Source organism: Columba livia, chromosome 3, assembly GCF_036013475.1.
Source record: "Columba livia isolate bColLiv1 breed racing homer chromosome 3, bColLiv1.pat.W.v2, whole genome shotgun sequence".
Lineage (NCBI taxonomy): Eukaryota > Metazoa > Chordata > Aves > Columbiformes > Columbidae > Columba > Columba livia.
In genome coordinates this window covers 94,600,922-94,624,614 of record NC_088604.1, presented here as the reverse complement: position 1 = coordinate 94,624,614, position 23,693 = coordinate 94,600,922, and the positions used below count along the sequence as shown (strand labels likewise).

The window sequence follows — 23,693 nt, the reverse complement described above, 5'->3', positions numbered from 1 at the left end:
TGCTTGGAATCCATTTAGGTGATTTTTTGAATAGTTCTTTTCTTAGTTTCTTATTCCTTTCTTTAGACTTTTTTTGTTTGAATGAAAAACTATATATTTCTAGCTCTGCACATTCACAATCCTCCTGCTGTGACACTGCCCATGCAACAAACAAAACTGCAGGCAAAAGGGCAGAAACAGTATGGATATTACTACAGTTTTAAGTCATTATAGATTACACAAACAGCGGTAAACTCTCTTTGGTCAGCTGTATCCAGTTAATATCTAAACATATTTTCTAATCTGGCTAAAGTTACTGCTGCAACTTGCCTTCTTGGACTTCTGAATTCTGTATGACCACAGGACAAGGCTTAGTCCTGCTCCCACTAGAATACAAAGTAAAATACTAATTTATTTGAAGATGGTCTCATGAGGCAATAAAAGCCAGGCAGAGATGTGTACAATGTAGAGGGGTTAGTGTTAAGGAAATTGACTTTTTTTTCCAGCTTCCCACACGCTTGCCAAGAAACCTCTTCTTTGTCTTTTTGCTTTCAGTGCTTACAAAGGAATTAATGTTCTGCTTGCCGGAACTGATAAAAAAAAAATCTTCTTTTGATTTGTTTTGTTACAGAACTCCGAGATTTTAAAACTTAAGGTGATAGGAGTATGCTATACATAAGTAGATAACATGCATTTAAAGACATTTCAACAGGTTCCTTGTTTAGCTAAATCGAATGCTAGATGATACCTCTGCTTATGTGTGTGCATAGATAAATAGATGTGTGGCCAGGATGCCAGGATGAATCTCATAAAACGTCAGGAAAGTAAAATACTGTATTGTATTGACATGATAAATTAGTTTTTATTACATATCCTAACAGATTAGCCAACAGTTTATACTTCACCTGAGCCCATCCATTTCGGTCTTTAATCTTGCCCTCTCAATCACAAGACCCACAGTGTTTGCATATCTCTGAGGAGAATGAGGTATCCTAGCAGGTAGGAGGAACATCTGTTCAAAAAAATGGGAAAGCATCAGTGTCAGGAAATTCTTTGGGTTGTTCATTCTCTGCCCCCCAACCTACAAAATCCTCTGCTCATTGCCCAACTTTTTCCCTGCTCTTTGTTGATCCTGTTTTGCTCCTTTGCAGCTGTACCCACTTTGGTACCAATAGGCGAGCAGATGCTGTTTCGTGCGTTCTCAGTGAATGGTGACAATTGATTCTGCAATCAGCATTGCCTTTATGGTAGTCAGGTGCTCTCTTCCTGGTTTGATCCTCGTTGCATCACACAGTCTAAATGAAAATCTAATAAGTTACTCATCTGGAATTTATAAATTTACTGCAATTTCTGAATAGCAGAAATGGAAATGGAAATAAAAGTTTTTTGTCGACTCAAGATGTCTAAACTAATCATCCACATGTATCCCTCCAAAACAGTGAGCAACATTGCATGATGAGGAGTGTTATTCTCTCCAGAAACAATCAAAAAATATGAGGGGCTACTTACTCATGCAAGTGACAAAGTGAATAAACAACATTTGGTTTGCAGAAGTCTATTACTGAAGTTTGAGAATAAACATTTTTTTGGCAGCTATCTGACTATGTAGGAAGGTGGTAAGCCTGTGCTGTTCTTCAGTGCTATGGATTTCCTAGCCAAGTTTGGGCAAGTCATTGCAATTTCTCTGTCTACAAAGCAGAGCCAATGACAGTGCCCCACCATGACTGGTGTCAGTCTACTCAGTAAGGATAGTGTGCTCCTCTTCATTAATGCTTCTGGTTCATGCTGAGATCTCAGATGGATGTACTCCAGTGTGAAATGTATTACCAGATTCTCACCATCTATAGCTTTGAAAACGTAGATCTGTTGATTGAAAATGTTGTAATACTTTTGATGACATCAAGCTATTGGGTATAATATGTTTTCCATTGTAAGGCTGGCCCCACTAGATGTAATAATCCTTTCAAAGACTGAGTGCAGTTCAAGTATGTGACAATAATAATGAGTGGCAGCTGTAGCACATCTAATAACTTGTGGGAACACCAAGTAAAGTATCTAGTCACACTGTCACTGAGAGCATTGAAATCCATGCTTTAGCAAGTCTACTACTACTACACTATACCACTATACTATACTATACTACTATCTATACTATACATAGTGTATATATATATATATATATACACTATACTAAGGGAGGTTTAGATTGCATGTTAGGAAAAATTTCTTCATGGAAGGGGTTGTCAGGCATTGGAACAGGCTGCCCAGGGAGGTGGTTGAGTCACCATCCCTGGAGGTGTTTAAACGACTTATAGATGAGCTTCTTAGGGACATGGTTTAGTGCTAGTATTAGGTTAATGGTTGGACTCGATGATCTTGAGGGTCTCTTCCAACCCAAATGATCCTACAATTCTATAAGGAATAACAACTGAGTGCAGCTGGATAATTTTATCCATAAATTGCTCTTTTAAAACTGTTCTCATATTGTGAAGGGTAGCTGTGAGGACTAAAGAAAAAGGCTGAGCATAACTGAATCTCTTAACTTTCCAAGTTCCAGGCAGTTTGCTTAATGATGTGTTCAGGTGGGTAAGCAGTATGTACTTGACAGTGTGCAAACAAACAACTGGTTCCCTGGAATTCACATGGCAGATTCCATGTTATTAACTCCTCTTATATTCCTTACTATCTAAAATGGCATCTCAAATGCCCCCAGAGATTTTTCCCTGATACTGAAAGCATGAAATGTTGAACAGAGTGTATTGTAGTATGTTTTTAATTACAGGGAATTTTCTGTATTCAAGATTTTTTTTTTTTTTAATCCTCATGCCATCTCTACACAGCAGAGATAAATTGATCTTTAAATACTTCATAAAATATTCATTTAACATACCTATGTACAACAATAACAGAATAACAACCCTGTTTTTACCTCCCCTTCTCGGATGACAACGTCTTTTCGTTTCCCATTTTCAATTATCTTCAAACACAGATCTCCTTTAATCTGGTAAAAAAGCTGCAGGAATAGAAAAATAACAATTTACAAAACCACTCCAAAATATTCTGTACTTCCTATTCTGTATAATAAAGGATATATAAACAAATACATTCCATCTGTAATTGCAAATATTTACAGATTTTTTTTCTAACAATAAATAACAGACTTTTTGAAAATGTAACTGAATATCTATTATTTCCCTTATTTTACATACATTTGACAATCTATCTAAGAGGTCCACAACTGCGTGTAGAACTATAGCGTGCATCTGGTGGAATTCCACTGAGCTGTGTCTACTCCTGGGGATTACTCTTTGTAGGGGTTGGACGTTGTGGTTGTTCATTTCAGTTGGGTTTTCAGGTCAGAAGTGGCAGGGTCTTCACTATTACATTCAGTCCAATCAGATGTCACTTTTCCAAATAAGTTCCAAATATGCATGCATAGGTTTTTGAGTGTGGTTTTGTTTTGTTTTTTTTTTTTCATTTTTATTAATGGAGTTTCTCATATGGGAATAATTGCCCATTTGGAAACTGTTCTGCTTGATTTCTGTGAATACTCTCGAAGCCCAGCAACAGCTGCTCCTCTTCCTACTGTGTCTGTTAAAGGATTACATTCAAAGCATATATAAGGACAGAACCACTGAACCCATAATTCTGACTTCAGTGACCTTTCCACAGCTCTGTTTTCAGAGCAGCTTTGTGGGGGCTCTGAGGTGCTCAGGCCTGGCCTCATGTTTTGTGGCAGAACTGTGCTATGGTCTCTAAGCAGGGATCTCTTTGACCTGGAACAATGGGCACATTTTTCCCCATTTTATATAATACAAAGAAACAACACTTCAAAAAAATTAACTTTTCTGCCACTCTCTGCCAAGATTTTACATACTTTTCATGTTCTGTTTGCCATACCTAGAAACCAAGCAGATTAATTAATATAACTGCTAGTGCAGCTGAAACTGTCTGAAACCTTGATTAGAAGTTAGAACTATAATGAAAATAACATTAGTTATATTAATTCACTACAGTTTTAGCAAAATGGAAAATAAATAGGGAAAAGAAGAAACCATCAAAGTATATAAACCCCCTGAACTTGACATTTTCCAACATCAGAAAAACTGAATCAGTTCCTTGAATCAGGGTTATTTACAAAATAGTTTTGAAATACTGATCGATACATGTACCTAAAGATTCAATAAATGCCTTTATGAACATAAGAAAGAATAAATATACTGCAAAGGGAATTAAGCAGTAGAGAGACCTGAAGATGTGCTGGAAAGGGGCTCAAACTGAGAGCTCTTACCTGAGTGAAAAGGTCACCCTGTGCCAGGGACGTCAAGATGGATAAATTATAACTCTTGCCTAGATAGCCATAGTGCCAGGATGCTTATTCTCCCTGAACTCCCTTTCCCCATATTATTTTCTTGTCATTTTCTTTGGTGTTACTGAATGACCGTATAAAATGCTTTAGTAGCCCTCATTACAGAGCACACGGGGCAAGGCCAATTGCTTGTTGTACAGCATGAAGTCATTTGAGTGAGGAAATGATCCCTCCTTCATCTCAAAAAAGACTCATCTAAGACTTTAAGATCCTGATGGATTATCAAAGAGGCCACTGGTAATATGGCACTGGCAATGCTGAAATTGAAAAAGCCTTTATTGAAATGTTGAGCTTTGGAGTGTTAGCTTCCCTATAGCTACTGAGGGAGCTATTACTGACCACATGCACAGAACATGTAGGTGAGGGAAAGGATAACGGACGTAGAGTTTTATTCTGCTTGTGACCATGAATCACATGGCTAAGGAAACTTTCTGGTAAAGAAAGACTGGAGAGGGGAAAGGGGCCATCCAGTTCAGTAGTTGAGCATCGCAGTCATAAGGAAAGATTCTGAACGCTACATTTTGAATTAAAAGAATCACTTTGCAATGGGAAAGGAGGAATGAGGTGGGCTATGCATTGTCAATAAAAATGTTTTTCTGACTGAATTTAAATAGTGCCTTTCACTGTAAATTGCGGTCTAGTCTTCAAATTTCTTTTAAAAAATGTCTGAGTGCTTCAGTCATCCATAAATCATCTGATGTAACTGTGATTAATACAAGTGGCAGTAATTACTGAATCTACTGCTGTGCTTATATTGTACTCTGAACTTTTATCAAGAAAACTGTCAACTGTTTAATATCTCAGTGATTTACAGTCCTTGCCCATTTCACAGGACAGTTTGGCAATATCATGTTGTACTGTCTTTTTGCTAGAACGTTATTTTTTCTAAATGCTGATAGAGCTTTGCCTTCTGGGCAGATCTAACCTTTTCCTAAGTATCTCCTGGAAAAATAAAGGCTTGAGTAAGGAAGTACTGATGTGTGTGGATGCATGCACACGTGTATATGTATGTATATACACAAATATGTATGCAAATATAGACAGAAAGTCAGTAGAGTTCAGGCTACCTCAAAATATAAGATTTCCCCATTGATTTGTTTTTACTAGGATAATCTGGTATCCATTCTCTACAGTAGTACTGAAAACTGAAAAAATATGTAACATTTTTACTCTATTAGGATCTTATCAATGGCAAGGTCTCTTCTTACATGTAATATATATGGTAGCCTTGCAGAAAGCCTAGATTTGTACATTACTACTGCATAACAGGCCAAAATCAGGCACAGATTCATCTTTCTGGTCGAAGAAAGTGGCTCAAGGAAGAAACAAAGGTTATTCCCCCGTCTTTTTACCCCTTTCGTTGCTAAATGTGCTTATTTGGATTTTTTTTATTATTTTTATACCAGCTTCTTTTTTTCCTTTCATTTTTCCAGACTTCTGCCTTTCATTTAGCTTTACTGCTTACTATGTGGCATGTTCTCATTCAGATGACACTAAAAACACTTCCTCTTACTAATTCTCACATTACCTCTAGAAATTATGAGCCACCTAGAAGTCATTCTTTACCTTAAACATAACATTTTTTCATAATATTGTTCGGTATGATAATTAAAACTGCAGTTAGGCTTATGAAAACTAAACTGAAAGCCCCTTGAGAGTTTGGTTTTTGTCTCATTTAATTTTTCATAAAATCTCTTTTTCTGTAGGAGAACTACATCCTTGTTCCTTCATCTGCATCATGCTTCTTGATCATGCATCAAACCTGATAGTATTGTGTGAAGCTGCAGTGAAAGACAGCATGACCAGTGATGAATCGTTGTCAAGTCTGTACAGGGGTATTTCACTCAATTATGCAAACTCATAAAATAAATTATGCAGGCACTTGTGGAGATGCAAAGATGTGGGAGTTCACTGTTCCCTTCAATGGAAGCATCACTGAAGCTGCTTGTTTCGGTAGGAATTCATTTGAACAGAGCAGTAGAAAGTATAGGTATCTTTAAAAAGAGCACTATCATCCTCACCATATTAACATGGTCACAACTGTATTGCTTCTTCACCCAGGAGTGTGTATCCTATTAAAGAACAAAGTACATAGTAGGGGAAGAAGGCAGTATTTCTAATTGGTCTGCATAGGCCAATTATAAAACAAGTCTATTTTATGTACAGCAATATATGTAATTTAATTTAGATCCATTTTTGATATCAAATTCTGCCTAGATGTAGGAGCCCAGAAATCTGTGATGGCTTTTGTGGCTGAGAACTTATTCACAGACCTCTAAAGAGACCTGCAATTTGCAGTGTACTTTGAGTACTGTCTGCTTCTGAAAGTGGAATTTGGGATTGCTCAGCCACTTCTGGGATTGGGCTCTGATGTGGCATATCCTGGCTTGTATGGCTAGTCAGATTGCTAAGTACTAAATTTGGAAAGCAAATCCAATTTTAATGTGGGAGTAGAGCCTGGATTTTCTCCAGGCTTCAGTGGTGATTGATCTATTTGAGCACAGAACAACTTTTTCTCTCTCTCCTCCCAAGGAGTTTTAGCCATTAGAAGTCTAGAAGGCAAACAAATGAGGAAGAAAGAAAAAACTATGTTGTGGGATGTTTTTCCCCCTCTGCTTATTTACATGTCATCTCTGAAACCTAAGTACTAGAGATGACTCATCCCAACAATTTTCTGCAACAAACTTATGTCTGAAGACACAACCTCTATCTGATGCAAAAGGATCATCACTCTCATTAGTTTGTAATAGCTTTGTTTCTTATTAAAATATTCGAAGAGTTTTCATCAGATAAATGTGTGGGGTTTTTAATGTAAATAAGAAAAAATGTTCCTCTTGCTTTGCTGCAACTCATGGTCTCAGTTTTGTTTGGGAGATAAGCACTGCAATACCACCTACTGGAATGCTTACCTGGCCCCTCTTCCCCCTCTGCCTTATGCATCCAGTATCCCCACTCAGTGCAGGGGGAGAACTGAGCTGCTGGGGAAGAGCTGCTGACTAGAGAGCAGCATATGCTAGAAGAAGGAGTCAGGCTTCATTTAAGCAGGTAATTTGTCAGAAACTGGAGCCAAGTCTTGTGATGGTGAGAGTGACAGAACACTGGAACAGGCTGCCCAGGGGGGTTGTGGAGTCTCCTTCTCTGGAGACATTCAAACCCTGCCTGGACACATTCCTGTGTAACCTCATCTGGATGTTCCCGCTCCAGCAGTGGGATTGGACTAGATGATCTTTTGAGGTCCCTTCCAATCCCTCACATTCTGTGATTCTGTGATTCTGTGATTCTGTGATGTCAGGGAGGGGAAAAGATAAATCAAAACTCAGGTTAGAAAACTCAAATGAACTGTGGCAGGAGAGACTAAAATCTGTACTATGTTTCAGAGCAAGATATCACAGTATCTCAATCAGAAGGTGTAAATATGCTAGAAGCTAAGAGATTGGCCAAGATGATCAAAGAGGGAATTTCTGTTCTGAGAGTCCCCTTTAGGACTGCAGTGTAAGGGCTCTGATCTGTGGGGCTGCATCAGTACTTATGTGGCTGCACCCACAGGAAACAACAGAGATGCTGAGTGCAGAAACTCAGGGTAAAATACACACAGCACAATGAGATGCAGGGCTTTTAAAACCAACCAGAATATTGTGCCAATGCAAATGTGTTGCAGGTGGTAGATGAAAGGCTGATTTTAATTTCTCTGCATGGAACTGCACAGTTTTATGTAGACTGAACATCAGAATATAAATTGTTAAGAAATCAAAGTCGGCTAGTTGAAATACATTGTGTTTAAGTGGTGGACTGAACTAGGTAACACTTATTTCTTTGGAAGTTGTATGATGAACCTACAAGATAAGATGAGAAGTGAATGTATGTCTACATGAATTGTAGACATTAGTCCACATAAAATCCAGAGTTCTCTAGACAAACAAGATACATTGGAATAGTGATTCATATGAAAACCTCACAAAACTAGCTATATAGCACAAAACACTTTCTTTTTAGTGCATATTTAGAAAGTTTTGTCCGTATAGCTATACTAGGCGTGTTCTCACAGTAGGTTTTTTGACAACAGAAAATGCATTTCCCAAAGCAATTCAGTTTCATTTTTAGAGTGAGTCTGATTTAGAGGCAGAGAATGTTCAAGTAGATGTTTGTTTGACTCTATTTATGTTCTGATGGAGAAGGGAGCAAGGAAGAACTTAATATTATAACTAGGAAAAAGAATGAATATGATGTAGTTATAAAGTCAAGCCAAAGAATGTGAATGTTTTATCTCTTGTAAGGTGCAGCTTGATTTGTCTCCTTGTAAAACCTGTCTAATGGGAAACAATTCTCAGACGTGAGGCAGTACTTCCATGCAGAAGAATGGCAAATAAATAGCACACAAAAAATTAAGATGTGAAGTAGTGCAGAGAAATCTAAGAAGGAAGAAAATGTTGAGTTACATATTTAGGAAACTCCTGCTTGTTGAGAGGAGAAAAAAAATGTGCTAGACCAGCTGTCGTTTTAGCCTAAATGACTGTTTAGGAGACAATCCTAAAAGGCTTTGAAGAGAGTCCAAAACAAGCTTCTGTTTTTTCTCATAATTAGCCAGTCAGAACTGATCTTCCCGGTACACCTGCACATTAACAAGATGCTGTTCTCACCAGCCGGGAACAGCAGGAGGATGCTCCTGTGCCCTCATCTCTGCGTGTGAACCCCTCGCTGCTGGGAACTGCAGCGTGACAAGTGCAAGTTGTGCCACAGGGCACACTGAGCTCTGTGGTAACAGGCATAAAATAATGAGTGAACAGATATAAACAATCCTAAATTTAACTTTCTTCTCTAAACCAGCATGTCTTCACTATAATACTAGTGGAATATCATCAGCTAAATTTGCGTAAATGATTTCTAGGTTTTTGCAATTGTGATTTCTCCTTTTAACAGTATGTCTATATAGTTTGTCTTCCAAATTGTCACTCAGAACTATAAATGACCTTTTGCCTGCCAAAATAATGAGCTGAACATAGTTTTGCAGTTGGGATTATAATGATTATTATTATTACTAAAATCCTAAATCTAATTTAGGAATATGCCCTTTTACTAGGATACTCTCTGCCTCACAATTCTTCAGTAGTGAAAAACATGGGTCTAAATTAGATCACAGGAAAGTGCAATTGTGTCTGGTAAAAGTTATGGTAAAACGCAACTTATGACTATATTGTACCTCCCTAAAAGTGGAAAAAATTGGCCCATATTTTAAACTGAGGATGTAGGTGATAGCACTTCTGAGGTGCATATTGTCGGTTTTCCTATCTGATAGGAATTTTATGTTTCTATGTTGCTGGGAAATTGTGGGAAATTTGCTATGTAAATGGGGATGTATTGATACCTAAAAATATTATATCCAGTTGAATTATCAATAATTTACTATACTGTTGCATATTGACATAGATTATGCCTTCATATATATGGCTAACTTTTTATACTGTTGGAAGGTCATGTAATGGGTTTAGGCTTATTAAAAGTAGGTCACAGACTTTTCAAACGTGCATATCTTGGAGAGAAAAAAAATGGAAGTAAACGATATTCATCTGACTTTCATTTTAAGGGAAGAGAAAAGGAGATAAATTTAAAAAATTAAACAGGACAGGATGGATCAAGGATGAGTGGGTCAGAGATGCAGGCAGAGAGAAGACCATAAAGAAAACCAACCAACCAACAAGGAGAAAAACAACAACAAAAGTACAAGAATGACAAAAACAAACCAATATATTTAGTATTGTAGTACAGGCTATTGAACCAGTTAAACTATGGCTAGTTTTTTGTGTGTTCAACTCTTAGTTTAGAGCTCCAACAAATTCTTCAGAGCAAGAAAACAAATTGATTGGATATAACCAAAAACGTTAAGTTACAGGTAAAAATTTTTGGAATCATTAACTTCCACAGGTACCTTCGCCCACCTTCATTTTATGCTTTGCAAAGCCTTAATGTTGTTGATCTTGATAACAAAATTCACTCACTCTTTATTAATGTTATGCATTAACAATATGCCATAAGAGCGGTGTCTAGATGAGATGTCTGCCTTAGGGCTTTCTGGGCAGTCACACTACAGACATGATCGCTGCTTTCCCAGGGATGTAACAATGTTGACAAAACCACGCTTTGTTTTCCTCAGCTAACTACCTCTGGAATGTCCTTGTAAATATATGATGGCTGTTGAATTCTGCTTAGCAATGGTAACTTCACAAACACTACCCTGAGACCTGGCTTGCCTCATTCCTGTCAGGCATTGGAACGGGCTATGGAGACGGCCTGGGTTTCCCAAAGGTACTTAAAACCCAGTGGCAAAATTTTATTGAAATTACACAAAATCAAATTACTCTGCTGAAAAGCAAGGCAAATTGTCTCCCATCCTGCAGTCCTTACTGCCAGGTCTCTACTGTCCCCTATCCTCTTAGGGTTCCTTCAGAGCCAGTTGTGGTACCTCTGCCCTCATACAAACAGGGGAGTCCACTGGCCGAGAGGACAATCCCATGAAAAAGGCAATAAACAAAGCAGATATAAATTGTTATAATTCTGATAGATTTTTACTCTTTCTCCCTATGTTCTGCATTTGGCACAATGGCTACTCACAACCCAAAGCGGTGGGATGGCTTGCTTTTGATTCAGAAGATGTGAAGAGATGGGTACTGATTTGAACAATATTTAGAGACTCTATTATTTAACCAAACCTGAATGAAAGCTGAAAATGCTAGTATTTTTCCACAAACACCAGAAAAACATAATTTCAAGCCAATCAAAATACATAATTTTTATTTTTGGGTCTCAAAAATACTTTGAATTATAGATTCATCTTTTGTGACAAAACAGCACTTCAAAAATATTGTTACCTTTCCAAAGTTTTGTTACAAAATGTTGAAATGAGACATTTTGATGTGTCAGAACACTTTCTCTAGTTTCCTGTTGGAAATGAATTACAGCAAAATAGATGTGATCTCATGTGTTTGTTTCAAAGGAAATGCACAGATGGTGTATGGTTCTAGTGAATGATTCTGTTTAAGTCTTTGAATAGATCTAATAAATACAACATCACTGAGCCTGGCATTGCTAATCTGTAGCTTCAAAACTAGCTGCTCTTTAATAATTATAGATCAATTAAACCAGCGAGATATAACCACCCTATAGGTTACCTCTTCTCCTTCTTCAATATGATAGTCCTTCCTTTCATTTGGCCCTCCAACAAACATCACATTTAATTGATGGCGATGCCTAGAAAAGAAAGTGACATTTTAAAGCTACCTCCACTCACGATGTAAGTTTTTTTGGTTGGTTGATTTTTTTAATTCTTTGAGAACAGTGAGTCAATGAAACAATGCTGAGTGACAAGCAACAACCAGAATAAGAACTCAAAAGACCTTGGATGTATCTCTGCTCTGCCAGTGTCCTTCTGGGTGACCTGAGTCCTCCAGCTGTGAAAAGGGGACAATGATAGTTACCAGCTGTGGAGAAAGCTTTGAACTGCAAAGATAAAGGATGCTACATAAGAGATGGGAATGACAGGAAAATGTCTTTTCAACCTGAGCTGATCAGATCAGGATTCTGTAAAGGTAAAATACTTTTAAATATTAATAAAGGTAAAAACATACTTCCCCCCATCCCTCACATTGATAGAATTACCAGAGATACTACTGGTAGGAATTATCAGCTAATTTCTCTCCTATTTATACAATGGTTTTGTTGTGGTTGTGGCTAATTCAGAAAAGGAGCTTCAGGTCCTTTATCTTAACTCTGCCCCTTCCAAGAGCCCCAGTGAGCACTTCTCTTAGCTGTCACAAAGAATAGATGTCACCCCAATTATCTACCAGTCCACTTAGACTAATGAGTAGGTAAGGTAGCAAGTTTTCATTTTCTAAAAAACCCCTATAAATCAGGCCTGTTAGCTGTGACTCAAAATTTGTCCTTACGCTCTTTCTGAGGTGTTAACTGGGGGGTGTTGACCTCTGCTCTTCAGGGAGGAGATTCTGGGCAATCCTTGGGCTAAGCGGAGATCCTGGTAACATAGAATCATGTGGCTCTGTGTCAGCACTTCGTATGCCTTGACTGAAAGAAGCTATTCTGAATGGCTGAACATATCTATTTGATCTGCTACCCTTATCATATTTACTTGGAAAAGTATTTAAATGATAATGAATAACACAACAAGGACTTGTAAAGCAGAAATAACAAGTAACAGTGACAAATTAGTTGGTCGAATAAAAGTCTAAAGAATGAAATTAGATTACAATTCTTAAATTGGCTATTTTCACCATAGGAAGCTGCATATGTTATAGCACTTGGCTTCATGCCCGTATCCTAAAATAAGGAACTGAAATCAGAACTGGTTGTACCATGCAGATTTAATATTTGTTTTCAAGAACACATTGTAATACTTCTGCATTAATGAACACTTCTACTAAAGAAGGGCAAGAAGACTAAAACAGTAACAACACACCAAATAATTAATGAAAGAAATGAAAATCAACCCTAGAGAATAAAATAAGACACAATCTATGGGTATCTAGTAGTCTACTGATAAAATTAGTTAATTTTTAATAGAAACACATACAGTTTTGTTAATAGTACAATACCTAAAAGTGAAAATATTGCCCTAAAAATCACTGTTGCTTAACTTTTTGTTTGGCAAGCCTACCATTAATTCTGTTACCCTATGGATTTAGCTGGGTTTTACATAATAAACAGGCAACTATGGATTTAACATTCCTATCATTAAGAATTATATAATGACACCATAAAAAAATTCCAGCTATGAAACAGAAGCAGGAACTCAAATAGGCTTGTTTGTCCATATTGCTAAATAAAGTTGTCTTGTTAATATAGCTGCATTAAGTTAAGGAGAAAAATCACAAAGTAATTGCAGGGAAGACTGACAAAATGCAGTTAAAGTATCACAAAAGTTTCAGGGGTATGAAAAATTTCTTGATTGAACTATTTTTAGAATGCAGTGCTAATCAATGGTCTGTTAAGTTTTATATACTCTTATATTTCTCTTCTTAATCGCATCAAGAAAATGGTACCAGCAGACAACCTTTTAAAAACGTTTCAAGACCATCAATCAGATAGTCTATGACCACAGTTAGGTGTCCTTATGGTAAGTATCGTAGTCTGAATTAAAAAAAAAAGCTTTAAACATGTCACAGCTACCTTGTAAACATCAGCTATGCCAAGGGTTCTGGTTTTGCACTATGTGCTCATTCTTGAAGTTAAAAAGCATTTCAACTTGCAAGATAATGTCATTAAAATATATCTAATTAAATGGCAGCTCTTGCATTGTATCCTTTTCTTGACTCTGGTAAAACTCTATACAGGAAGTGATTCAGGAACTGAAACTTTGTTTTGAAGTTCCAAATAGGTACTTGAAACTTTTGATCCTCTCAACTGTAGGGAACACACCTGAATAAAAGCTTGAAAGCTGTAACAAATTTAGACACAAAAAGTCCTGCTGATTTGCTGTAAGACCTAGATTTTAACCATTAATTCTGTCTTGAAACATATGATCATAAGTTACTTAAATATTTTGAGGTGGTTGCCTTCCAGTCAGGTAGAAGGCAGTGAGCAGATTGCCTTATCTCCACCTAGCAGATAAAGGATCAAGCCTTTGAAAAAATGCTGGAAACCTATTAGTCAGTTCTCAGAAAACCACCTAAAACCTTTTTGGTAAATCCTGATAACATTTAGGTAGTACAAGAAACAGGTGGTGAGGGACTCAGAATCCACCTAGTAGATGGTTTTCCTCTCCTCCATAGGCTGAAGCTACATTGAAAAAATTGTGTTTTTTTTTGATCTATGCAATTTTCATAATTAAAAAAATGTTACTTGTTTCACTGTGGCTTCTTGCAATGTTTATGGGGAAGAGCTCTGATAGATGTCACGTTCCAGAGTTACTTCAGGATTACACAGAATTGCTGATAGGTGGTAGAGAACAGTGCAGTAATAACAAAAAGGTTGATCTTACTAATGAGGAAAGAAAAGCATGAATATTACATATATGTAAAATACTAAAATTTTACCACCATCATTGGTAAGCTTTAGAAATGGATGAGCTTTACAAAACGCTTCCTAAATCCATTTTGGAAATGAAAGAAATGAAAACACTCATAAGGAGAAGACACTTTCCTCATTCTCTCCCACTGTAAAACTATTGTAGTGATTCAAGTTTCATAATTTCTCAGTTAAACACGCAACTGTAGTTTCAACACAGACACCTCAGGAAAGACGTTGTAGCCTTTGTCTTGTAACCATTACTTTGAAAAGTATCCCTTGAAACTGTGAATGGAAATTAATGTCATTGCTACCGTACTGCCCATTCAGCTTTTGATGAGTTGTAGCAACTCAGGGTAGGGCAAGAGGCAAAATCTCTGATGCTTTTTTAATTATTAGAATTGTAAAGCAAGATTTTTTTAAAAAGTAATAGCAGGGAAAATGCTTTTAATTTTCTTTACAAAACCTGGTTTTATATCACTCTTTAGAGAGAATCCTTTCTCATGAAAGCCTTTTGTATCTAGATCTTTGGACAAAATACATTTGTGGATGTGACGCCATCTCCTCTATTTCTATGAGTTTTTTTGTCACAGGGTCTGACACAAATTCCCTTAACTCAGCCCAACTGCCTACAAGAGACTTTGAGTTGAGGCAAATATTTTGTATTCAAGCTGATCTTTACGGCTTCTGCTGAGTTACTGCAAAACAGATTTCAGTCATTTTCTGTTCTTTGAAACCACACTCTGCAGTCTGAGATGAACTACAGTTCCTTACTCATATTTACCACTTATGCATTTTAGCACCTTCCTCTTACAGCTAAGAATATTTATGTATCTAAGAACTGCGTTTTTAAAAAAAAAAAAAATCTTCATTTACTTACATAAGCTTATTGCACACAGGTGGCAAAAAGGCGGTTTTGTTTTCTTCTATCCATTTCCCCACATTTACAAGAAGCTCCATGGCGTGGCAGCTATGAAACTTTTGAGGCAGATGTTAGGGTTTGCAGAGGGCTCTTTCTGTGAGGAAACTGCATGTGACTCCATCCCCAGAGCTTCAGAGCTTGGGGATTGGCTGGTGGAAGAGGTGTCTTCAGGACTGAGTGTCAAAGGGGACAGGTCCATCAGCCAAAGGTTACTTGGTAAAGGGTACTAATGCTTCAGCAGCTTGGCTAATAATTGACAGGTGTTTTTAAAATACATCTTTTAATCAGAGACTTATTCTGCCCATGGGAGGTTTCTTAATTCTCTTTACTGCATCAACTAGAGTGTGTATGTTACCGCTCTACAAAAGTTGCCTTGTTACATAGACAAACTGATAGGAAAACAGGTAAGACTGGGGCATGCATACCCTTCAAGTCTAATATAGGAACATGTTTCAAAGCTATATGCAAGTTGAGAGCAGTTGCTCAAAGTTTAGTTATGTATAATATATATAAGGAGTATTTTTAAGCATGCATAACTATATATAGGTGTTCCAGGCTTGATAAGAGCCCCATTTCCTTTTCCCTCCTCTCCTCAATTTTGTTAGTCTGAGTATTTAGGGGTATGTGTTTGAAAATACTGGGACTTTATTCTGCCAGATAACAAAACAAAGATGTCTCTTGCATTTGTAAGACCAAAAGCAACTGTCCATAAATACCCTTTTTAATTGGATCCACTCTTGGCCATGGTTGTAGCAGGGCATGTTGGAGAGCGGAACGGGGTTCTGTGATGTCCTTTCAGAAAGTGGAGTATATTGTCATCAAATTATCAGGCAAACAAGAAACTGAGAACTCCCAGGCATTCCACATCTGTAGCAGACTGTATTGTCTCACTAGATGCTGTTCAACATCTATGTAGTTCCTACAGGATTGCTCACTCTGTTCCCTGCCACCCCCATTGCTTAATAAGTAAATGTATAAACATTTATTTTCAGACCTGAAATACATGAAATAGGTGGTAAACAAAAAACCTCAAGACATGACAGAATTTTAGTACATTTCAGTTGCTCTTGACACAGCTTAGTCTTCTGATTATATCTACACTCTGCTTAGTGGGTGAACACGCATAAGGTTATAATGATGTGTTCAAATTAAGCAGTACATCCTCCATGGCAAAAGAGCAGTGCAGCTGCTGGACTGAAGAGTCGGTATGCTGGGAGTTCTTTACCTTATGCCATTATAATATTCCAATGCAAAAAAGCAATGGATTGTGACTTTGAACTCATACCATGCTTTTATTCCAGTATGTGTTAGGGTGACTCTGGTTTACCTTCATTGCTATCACTTCCTTGCAGTTTAGTTTAAACTAACTATATACTTGATAAGAGCAAAAACCATTTATTTTGGGATAAAAACTTCCACATGTGAATTACAGTTCTGTCACATTAATACAATCGCAATAGGACTGGCAATAATTTCCTCGCTAATAAGCATAAAGTAATTATCATTTAACTCAATTAAAAAAATAACCCCACATGATTTATTTAGCACACAAAATTTCTACCATCAGAATGGCTGTGGTGAGACACCCATACACAGCAAAGTCATTAGGCCTGGTTTTGGACCGACAGGCAGGACCATTTCAGTGCTTTTTGTATTGTAGGCTCCTGGCACACTATTTAGCTGCAAAGAAAAGAGATCTTCTGTTTAAAATGCACTTAGGGGATTGTGACCCATCCTGGTGAGATCAGGAGAACTGAACACACTCTGTTTTAATGACCATGGTTTTGTAAAGCTCTGCCTCATCATTAGCAACATGTGTTTTAGAGCAGGATTCAGTTTGTTGGGCATGAAAACCAAGAGGCTGTACAAAGCCACAGCAGGAAAAAGACACAGATCCTGGAACTGACATGGCCAGGCCTTGTTCAGCACACCATTAATGTGCTGGTTTTAACAACAGGGCTGTTGTCTGCCAGCCCTACTCTAATCCCTAGTCTCCACTTCTTTCCAGTAAGTAGAATAAAAGGTAGTATTACCTGCAGAGAAAATAATCTCAGATGCAGGCTGATAAATCCATTTGGTGATTCAAGTGAGGTATAAAAACCTGATAGCTAGACCTACTCAGGGAGGAAACAAATGAAGTTCTTTTATAAAATTCACCATCAGTATGATGCAGAGGTTATTATCACGGGGTAGCATTTTCTGAGACTTTCTGAAATAAACACGTTTTGAAAAACACAGTTAATGGCCTCTTCATGCATCTGACAGGTATAAGGAAACATTGTTTTTTTTTTTTTAAGAGGGCTAAGAAATAGTCTATATAGCCTGGAAGTACTGGGCCATGAAGCCCTATTTCTGTGTATTGGAGAAGCAAAGAAAAGAGCCAGCACTGCAGCCTCTGTGGGACTCAAATATGCACATCTCGTGACCAGACTGGGGCCTGGATTTTTCTTGCCAGTCTGCTTCACAATGACTCGACTCTTCTCATCCATCAAAGCCTGTTCCAGCAGCCGGGTTTCTGCTCTCACTTTTGGCTCAGATCCTTTCCTTTCTGTAAAGGTAAGGACTCAATTTGCCAGCTTTTGTTGCCAGAGAAGCACAAGACTACTGAGGCACAAAAGTGCTACACAAAAATAATCTATAATCTTCTGCATTGAGGGTATAGGAAAAAAAGTGCTAGTGGGAAAAACTAAATTACTGAGTTTAGGACAACACCTACTCTATTTTTTTAATTTCCTCAACCGCCAGACCTATTAAAGACATATTTATTAGCTGGTGTCCAGCAAGCAGCATATGTTAAAAAAAAGAGCACGAGCTAAATACTGTGTTTCTAGTTAAGAGTATTCAGTTTTGTTAGCCAGAATTTTAATCTGTATTAAAGCTATTGTGTCGGTCATTTTTCTGTTATTCCCAATACAATTTTCTTTTTCATAAAGGCCTAGAATAGTTTAGAACTGCTGGGAAGGGGAGAGGGAAACACACCATAGAGCCAGCAGGTATGGAGGCTGCCTGCTTTGCTCTGCCCATTCTACTCTTGCAAGCAGACAGCATTGTGAAAATCGCCTCTTAAGCCTTGATTTTTTCATACTTACTGCAAAGAAGTATTCTGAATAATGTTCACCAGGAGAGGTTTGCATTCACCAACAATCTGAGGACAAAATCCTTTTCGTATTGTTTCCACTTTGTTTTTCTGTCTCTGTGCAATACAGAGACTGATTTATCTACATTGGTGTTAAAATAATGGACCCACACTGAAGTGATAATCTGGAGATTCTGCAAACACCAGGAAGCAGTAACTTCCTGTGGCATTAGGACAGCTTTAACTTCTGCTTTTTATCCTTTTTTTTTTTTTAATAGTGTGAAGACATGGAAAAAGGAGGACATAAATATGACTAAATAATCCATTTCACCCAGCTAAATACACTTGCTATTTTAGGTCAATTCTGTGCTTTTTCTGTTTGTTCTTTGAGAATATAAATGAAGTACTTTAAAAAAAAAATGAATTAAAAACCCCTACATAGTTGCTGAAAACAAATTCAAATCAGTAACAAACCTACTACTTGAACATAAGCAGAGTTATGTTCCCACAAACTATTTCGCGTGGCCAAATTTCACTGCTGTATCCATAAACATACTATCAAGGACCTCAGTCTCTGTGGTGACAAACATAAGAAGCATGTGACTTATGTAGCACAACAGAAGAGTTAAAGATCCCACGAACGGTTAACTTCACGGTTATCACTGTTACTTTTATGGGAAGGCTGATTAAAATACAAGCAGCAGTGATTATCATCTATATAAACACCAAAACTAGAGTCACTGAGTCCTCCCTCTTGCCTGAGTCTAAGGTTAAACCTGCAACAAAAAGCCTGTCTGTACATTCATAGCTTCAGCTTTGGTTCTTCCTGACATTTTTGTATTTCCCAAAAAGGTCCTTGTTTGGATGAAATTATGTTCACAACAATCTTTGTGTGGGATAGAATATTTTAGTTTCCAGTGTAACGATGCACTGCTAAGGGTAGTGAAGGCAGCTGCCATTTTCTGGTACACCAGCTAAACCTATGTCATGATGGAAGATTTCTCCAAGAAATGAACTGTCAGTTTTCTCTTTTCCTCCATGCCAGCCACCTTCATCAATGGTCAGAGAGAGCAACTGCATGTTACTTCGCCTGTCAATGGTGTATAGCACTGAAACATATTCTAAGTAACGCCCACAGTAATATTACCAACAACAGAACAACTTTCTTGACAAGTGAGAAGCACATCACCTCTATTCAAAACAGTCTCCAAAGGTTTCAGCTCATTTATGGATAAGTGGTGGGGGGAGGAGTAATGAAGTCACACACAACTGCCACTTTGTCTGCCAGCAGGAGTTGTAGATCAGTGCTATTAACTTAAAACCCGACTGAGTGCCCGTCACCTGCGGCTGGGCCACCAACAGTTCATTTTTAAAGGCCATGGAATGTTTACCATCTTGTGCCACTTAAAGATAGGTCTGACTGCGGAATAAATCCATGGTAGCAGTATACATTAACAACAGACATGCATAGGGCTGTGTTTTCTTCTAATAGCTGTTTCTAAGCATGTAATGCATCATATACCCTGTAACGTTTCCATGTATAAGTAATGTTAGTCTGTTAGATCTATTCAGGATTTTCATACCAGAGCACCTACCTTCATCCTCGAAGTTTAAGAAATAGCAAGCTAAAACATTCAGGTATTGAAACAAGCAGTTTACACTCCGCATATGTGATGTCTTTATATTATGGATGCTCCGTATTTAGCAAAGTACTTGTACTACGGTAAAATGAAGTCATTCCAGAGATAAAGTGCTTCCTCAGTGAATTATCCATACAAGATAAACCCCAATATTTTTGGTTATTTCTATTAAGCATCATTCAAAACCAATTTGTGATGATTCCCTTTAACCCGTATTACTTGTTTGGAAAGTGCTGCAGCCTCCCTGGTGCTGCGCACAGTGCTGGTGGAGCAGCAAGGGGACTGTGCCAAGCTAAAGAGCGTGCAGTTAGTGATACGACAGGGACATTCATTTATTGGCGGTACTTAGTTGTTTTTCTCTCTGGCCTGGAGCCGAGCGCGACAGACGAGTGCATTATTTCCCCCCCGGTGTGAATCAGCATGAGGATAATCCTCGCTGACCTCCAGCCTAATGCCTTCCACCCGCGGCCATCAGCAGGTTCACCCCACCACGACCACGGGCCTGCGGGGACCGCCCCAGCAAGCAGCGATGGCCCGGGGGGGCAGGGAGGGCCAGGCCGGAGGTTGGGCGGCGGTGGTTCCGCACCAGGCCGGCCGCCGGCCGCGCTCCCTGCCCTGCCCCCCGCGGCGGGCCCCGCCCGAGCGGCGCAGGGGCCGGGCTGCCCCGCTGTCGCGGCCCGTCGTCCCTGCGGGCGGGGAAGCGGGGGTGCAGTGGCTCTGCACCGGGCGCCGCAGCCGATCTACTTCCTCTCGTGCTCGGGGGCGCCGCCTTCCCCGAGCGGCGCAGCGGCCACTAACTCATTTCTTTCCGCCCTGCTCTTAGCGGCCATTAACGCCGAGCGCGGCTCAGGCAGAGACCTGGAGCAGTCCAGGGCGTCAGGTCGTCCTTCCCCCGCCGGGCCGGGCGAGTGCTTGATAAAGCTTTCGGGAGGAGTTGGTGTCAGGGCTCCAGTGGCGCAATCGGTTAGCGCGCGGTACTTATACAGCAGTACAAAGCCGAGCAATGCCGAGGTTGTGAGTTCGAGCCTCACCTGGAGCACAGAGCTTTTTGGGAGGGAAAATGGGCTTTTTTTGGGACTCGGCTCCCACGCGCCAGGAGGAAGAGAAAAAAAAAAAGTTGACGGAAAAATTATGAAGCCGTAGCAGCAGCGTGGCCCGCGCGTGTAACCCGCGGTGGTGACCTGCGGCCGTGGGGTCTGCGAGGGGGGCGGGCCCGGCCGTGGGGAGCCACGAGTGTCGGTCACAGCAGCACACAACTGGAACAATCGGGGCAGGGGGTGGACACGTTGTTTGAGTTAAAGTTTGAATGTATATGGTTATATAGACATGGACTCATGTATCAGCCTGAGTTTGGTGTGTTTGGAGAAGCTTTTCGGTATGGAACAACAAACGCTTTCCCAGTAAAAGCTGCTTGTGTGAACTTGCAGGAAATAAAGGTTATTTTATACTGTGTTATTTAGTACAGAGTGCAAGTACAAATTGGTGTGGACACTACAACTGAAGGGTAACAAAATCTTCCCCTTACTTTGCCTGCTTGGACAGCAGCAGTCCTTGTAACTGCTCACTGCCTTGGCAATGCTTTACAAATGTGTGGGCCACAGCAGGAAAGAAAATAATTCAAATAATTGCGGATTTATTTTCACAATTTGAGAGGTCACAGGGCCACAGGAAAAGGGCAGCTTCCTGAAAGAGAAAGCTGGGGGGCACTGCCTGAGCGTTTAGGCCCAGATCTGGCGAACATGTGTTAACATCCAATCTACGATTGAAACAGTGCAATTTATACTAAAAAGTTCAGCAAGACCCTGGGGTCATGCAGCCAGAGGTGCCTTTGTTTCTCAAATCAGTCCCTTCATGTCTGTATCACAGGTGTTAGCTCCCTGAAGTAGCACTTCAAGGTTTTTTCCCTGTTCTAGTTACCACATTGTCCCCTCTGAATTTTTCATAAACTTTGCTATTGATTTCAGTGACAGTGCAGTCATGCCTGAGGTGTATGACATATCAGTATAAGGAGGTGTAAATCAACAAGAGAGACCTATAATGTAGCAAAAGGTAAATAAAATTCATTTTCTTGTTTTCTCCTTCATGCAGGAATGCCAGGTCCCTGTGCTGAGGAGCACAGGCAGTATGGATGAACGTTTTGCAGAAGTACTGGAAATAGTAAAGAATGAAATGCTGCTTTGGTGTAACTGGGAAAAACAAAACAACGCAAACTAGCAGAGGGAGAGGGATTCCATTCCCTGGACAGAAACCACCTTTTTTTTCAGAAACTGAGTATGGACAGCGCTGATCTGTCCTCCCTGTCTCCTGTCCCCTGTGTGTGTGCAGGTATAGGTGGTGGCTCCTGCCCTCCCTCCCCAGGGAGGACCTGCTGGTTTGCATTTGAGGTCTTGATGTGGTGTGCTGGGAGGGTGTGTTTTGCTGTGCAATTTTTGCCAAATATGAGGTGAACAAAGCAGATATTTGTTGCATTCACAGCTTTTTTGCAACTTGCTTCTGAGGTGCCAGAGAGCAGCCAATGAGAGCTGCACGATGCTGTGGCCTTCTCCAGAAGACCTCTTTCATTCCCGTGATCCTACACTGACTTTTACTCCAAGATGTGAATTTCACACTGAAAAACATGCTAGATCAGGATAATTTATAGAGATTTACTAGAAATCCCTGTACAGCAACAGAATGTTATTATCTAATGGGTATTTACAAAACAAAGTGAACCACTGCTGAAGCACATGGACTTCCTGATGGAGTCAGAGCTGTGAAATAAGGAGGAATAAACCGTCATGGAGCAGAGCAGCTCATGGTGATCTTGGCCATGGGGTGGCCCCATCAAGTCGCTGCTGTGGGGCTGGTGCTAGGGAACCCTCACAGAGCCTGAGGAAGAAGGGTGCTATGTAGGAGCTGAGGTTAGTGAGACTGTCTTTTGTTTCCTTCCCTGGGGAGCTGGTGAGTCCGGGTGTCCCTGGGGGAGCAGCTGTGCCCAGGGAGGGGGATGAGGTTTGGGCCTCGGTGCGGTTTCTCCAGGCGTGTGAGGAGCCTGTTTTTGTGTGGTGCCACACTGGGGCAGCCATGGCCCCGCTGTCGTGGCATCGCCAGCTCTGACAGGGTGAAGTGGGGAGTGTCCTGGGCTGTTGCTTGTTTTTACGACATTTTCCTGAAAATTACGTGTCTTACAGGAAGAAGAAAAGAAAGTATATGATTTTGTTTACACGAAGCTGGTTCTGTTTTTTTTTTTTTTGTTTTTTTTTTTTTTGGCAATGGCTTTTTGGTCCTTAGTTGTTGGTTAATGTTTTAATGCTAGTTGGCAATGGTTTTTATATATCATAGAATCATTTCAGGTGACAGAGACCCTCAGGATCATTGAGTCCAAGCATAACCTAACTCTAGCACTAAACCATGTCCCTAAGAACCTCATCTGAGCACCTTTTAAACACCTCCAGGGATAGTGACTCCACCACTTCCCTGGGCAGCCTGTTCCAATGCCTCACAACCCTTTCTGTGAAGAATTTTTTCCTGATATCCAGTCTAAATCTCCACTGGCACAAACTGAGGCCATTTCCTCTCGTCCTATCACTTGCTTTAAAAAACAACTGCCAGCACCTGTTCTCTTTTCTCTGAGCCCAGAGTCCATTGCTCTCCTTTCAGGTGGTGGCCAGGGGAGCCCTGGCCTCAGCCTGGGGGCTGCTGTCAGCTGGAGAGGGG

At 39.6% G+C, this 23,693-nt stretch overlaps 1 protein-coding gene and 1 non-coding gene across 4 annotated transcripts in view; one reads left to right on the top strand and one right to left on the bottom strand.

Moving 5' to 3' along the window:
* Window positions 1-18,552, bottom strand: part of HAAO (3-hydroxyanthranilate 3,4-dioxygenase) — a 39,173-nt gene extending 20,621 nt beyond the window's left edge. Inside the window, exons 1-5 of one of the 3 annotated variants that reach the window (XM_065058308.1) lie at window positions 18,371-18,542; window positions 15,240-15,454; window positions 11,512-11,590; window positions 2,909-2,992; window positions 885-991 (exon numbers count right to left, since the gene is read on the bottom strand). In XM_065058308.1, coding sequence (XP_064914380.1) covers window positions 885-991; window positions 2,909-2,992; window positions 11,512-11,590; window positions 15,240-15,319 — 350 coding nt within the window. In that variant the 5' untranslated portion in view covers window positions 15,320-15,454; window positions 18,371-18,542. Of the gene's footprint in view, window positions 1-884; window positions 992-2,908; window positions 2,993-11,511; window positions 11,591-15,239; window positions 15,455-18,370 lie in introns of all 3 variants that reach the window. The other 2 variants (XM_005511723.3, XM_021300183.2) reach the window with 2 other exon arrangements.
* Window positions 18,553-20,942: 2,390 nt separating this feature from the next.
* On the top strand, window positions 20,943-21,036 carry TRNAI-UAU (transfer RNA isoleucine (anticodon UAU)). The gene is made up of 2 exons: window positions 20,943-20,980; window positions 21,001-21,036. It is a non-coding gene; the product is annotated as a tRNA-Ile (tRNA).
* The last annotated feature ends 2,657 nt before the right edge of the window (window positions 21,037-23,693 follow it).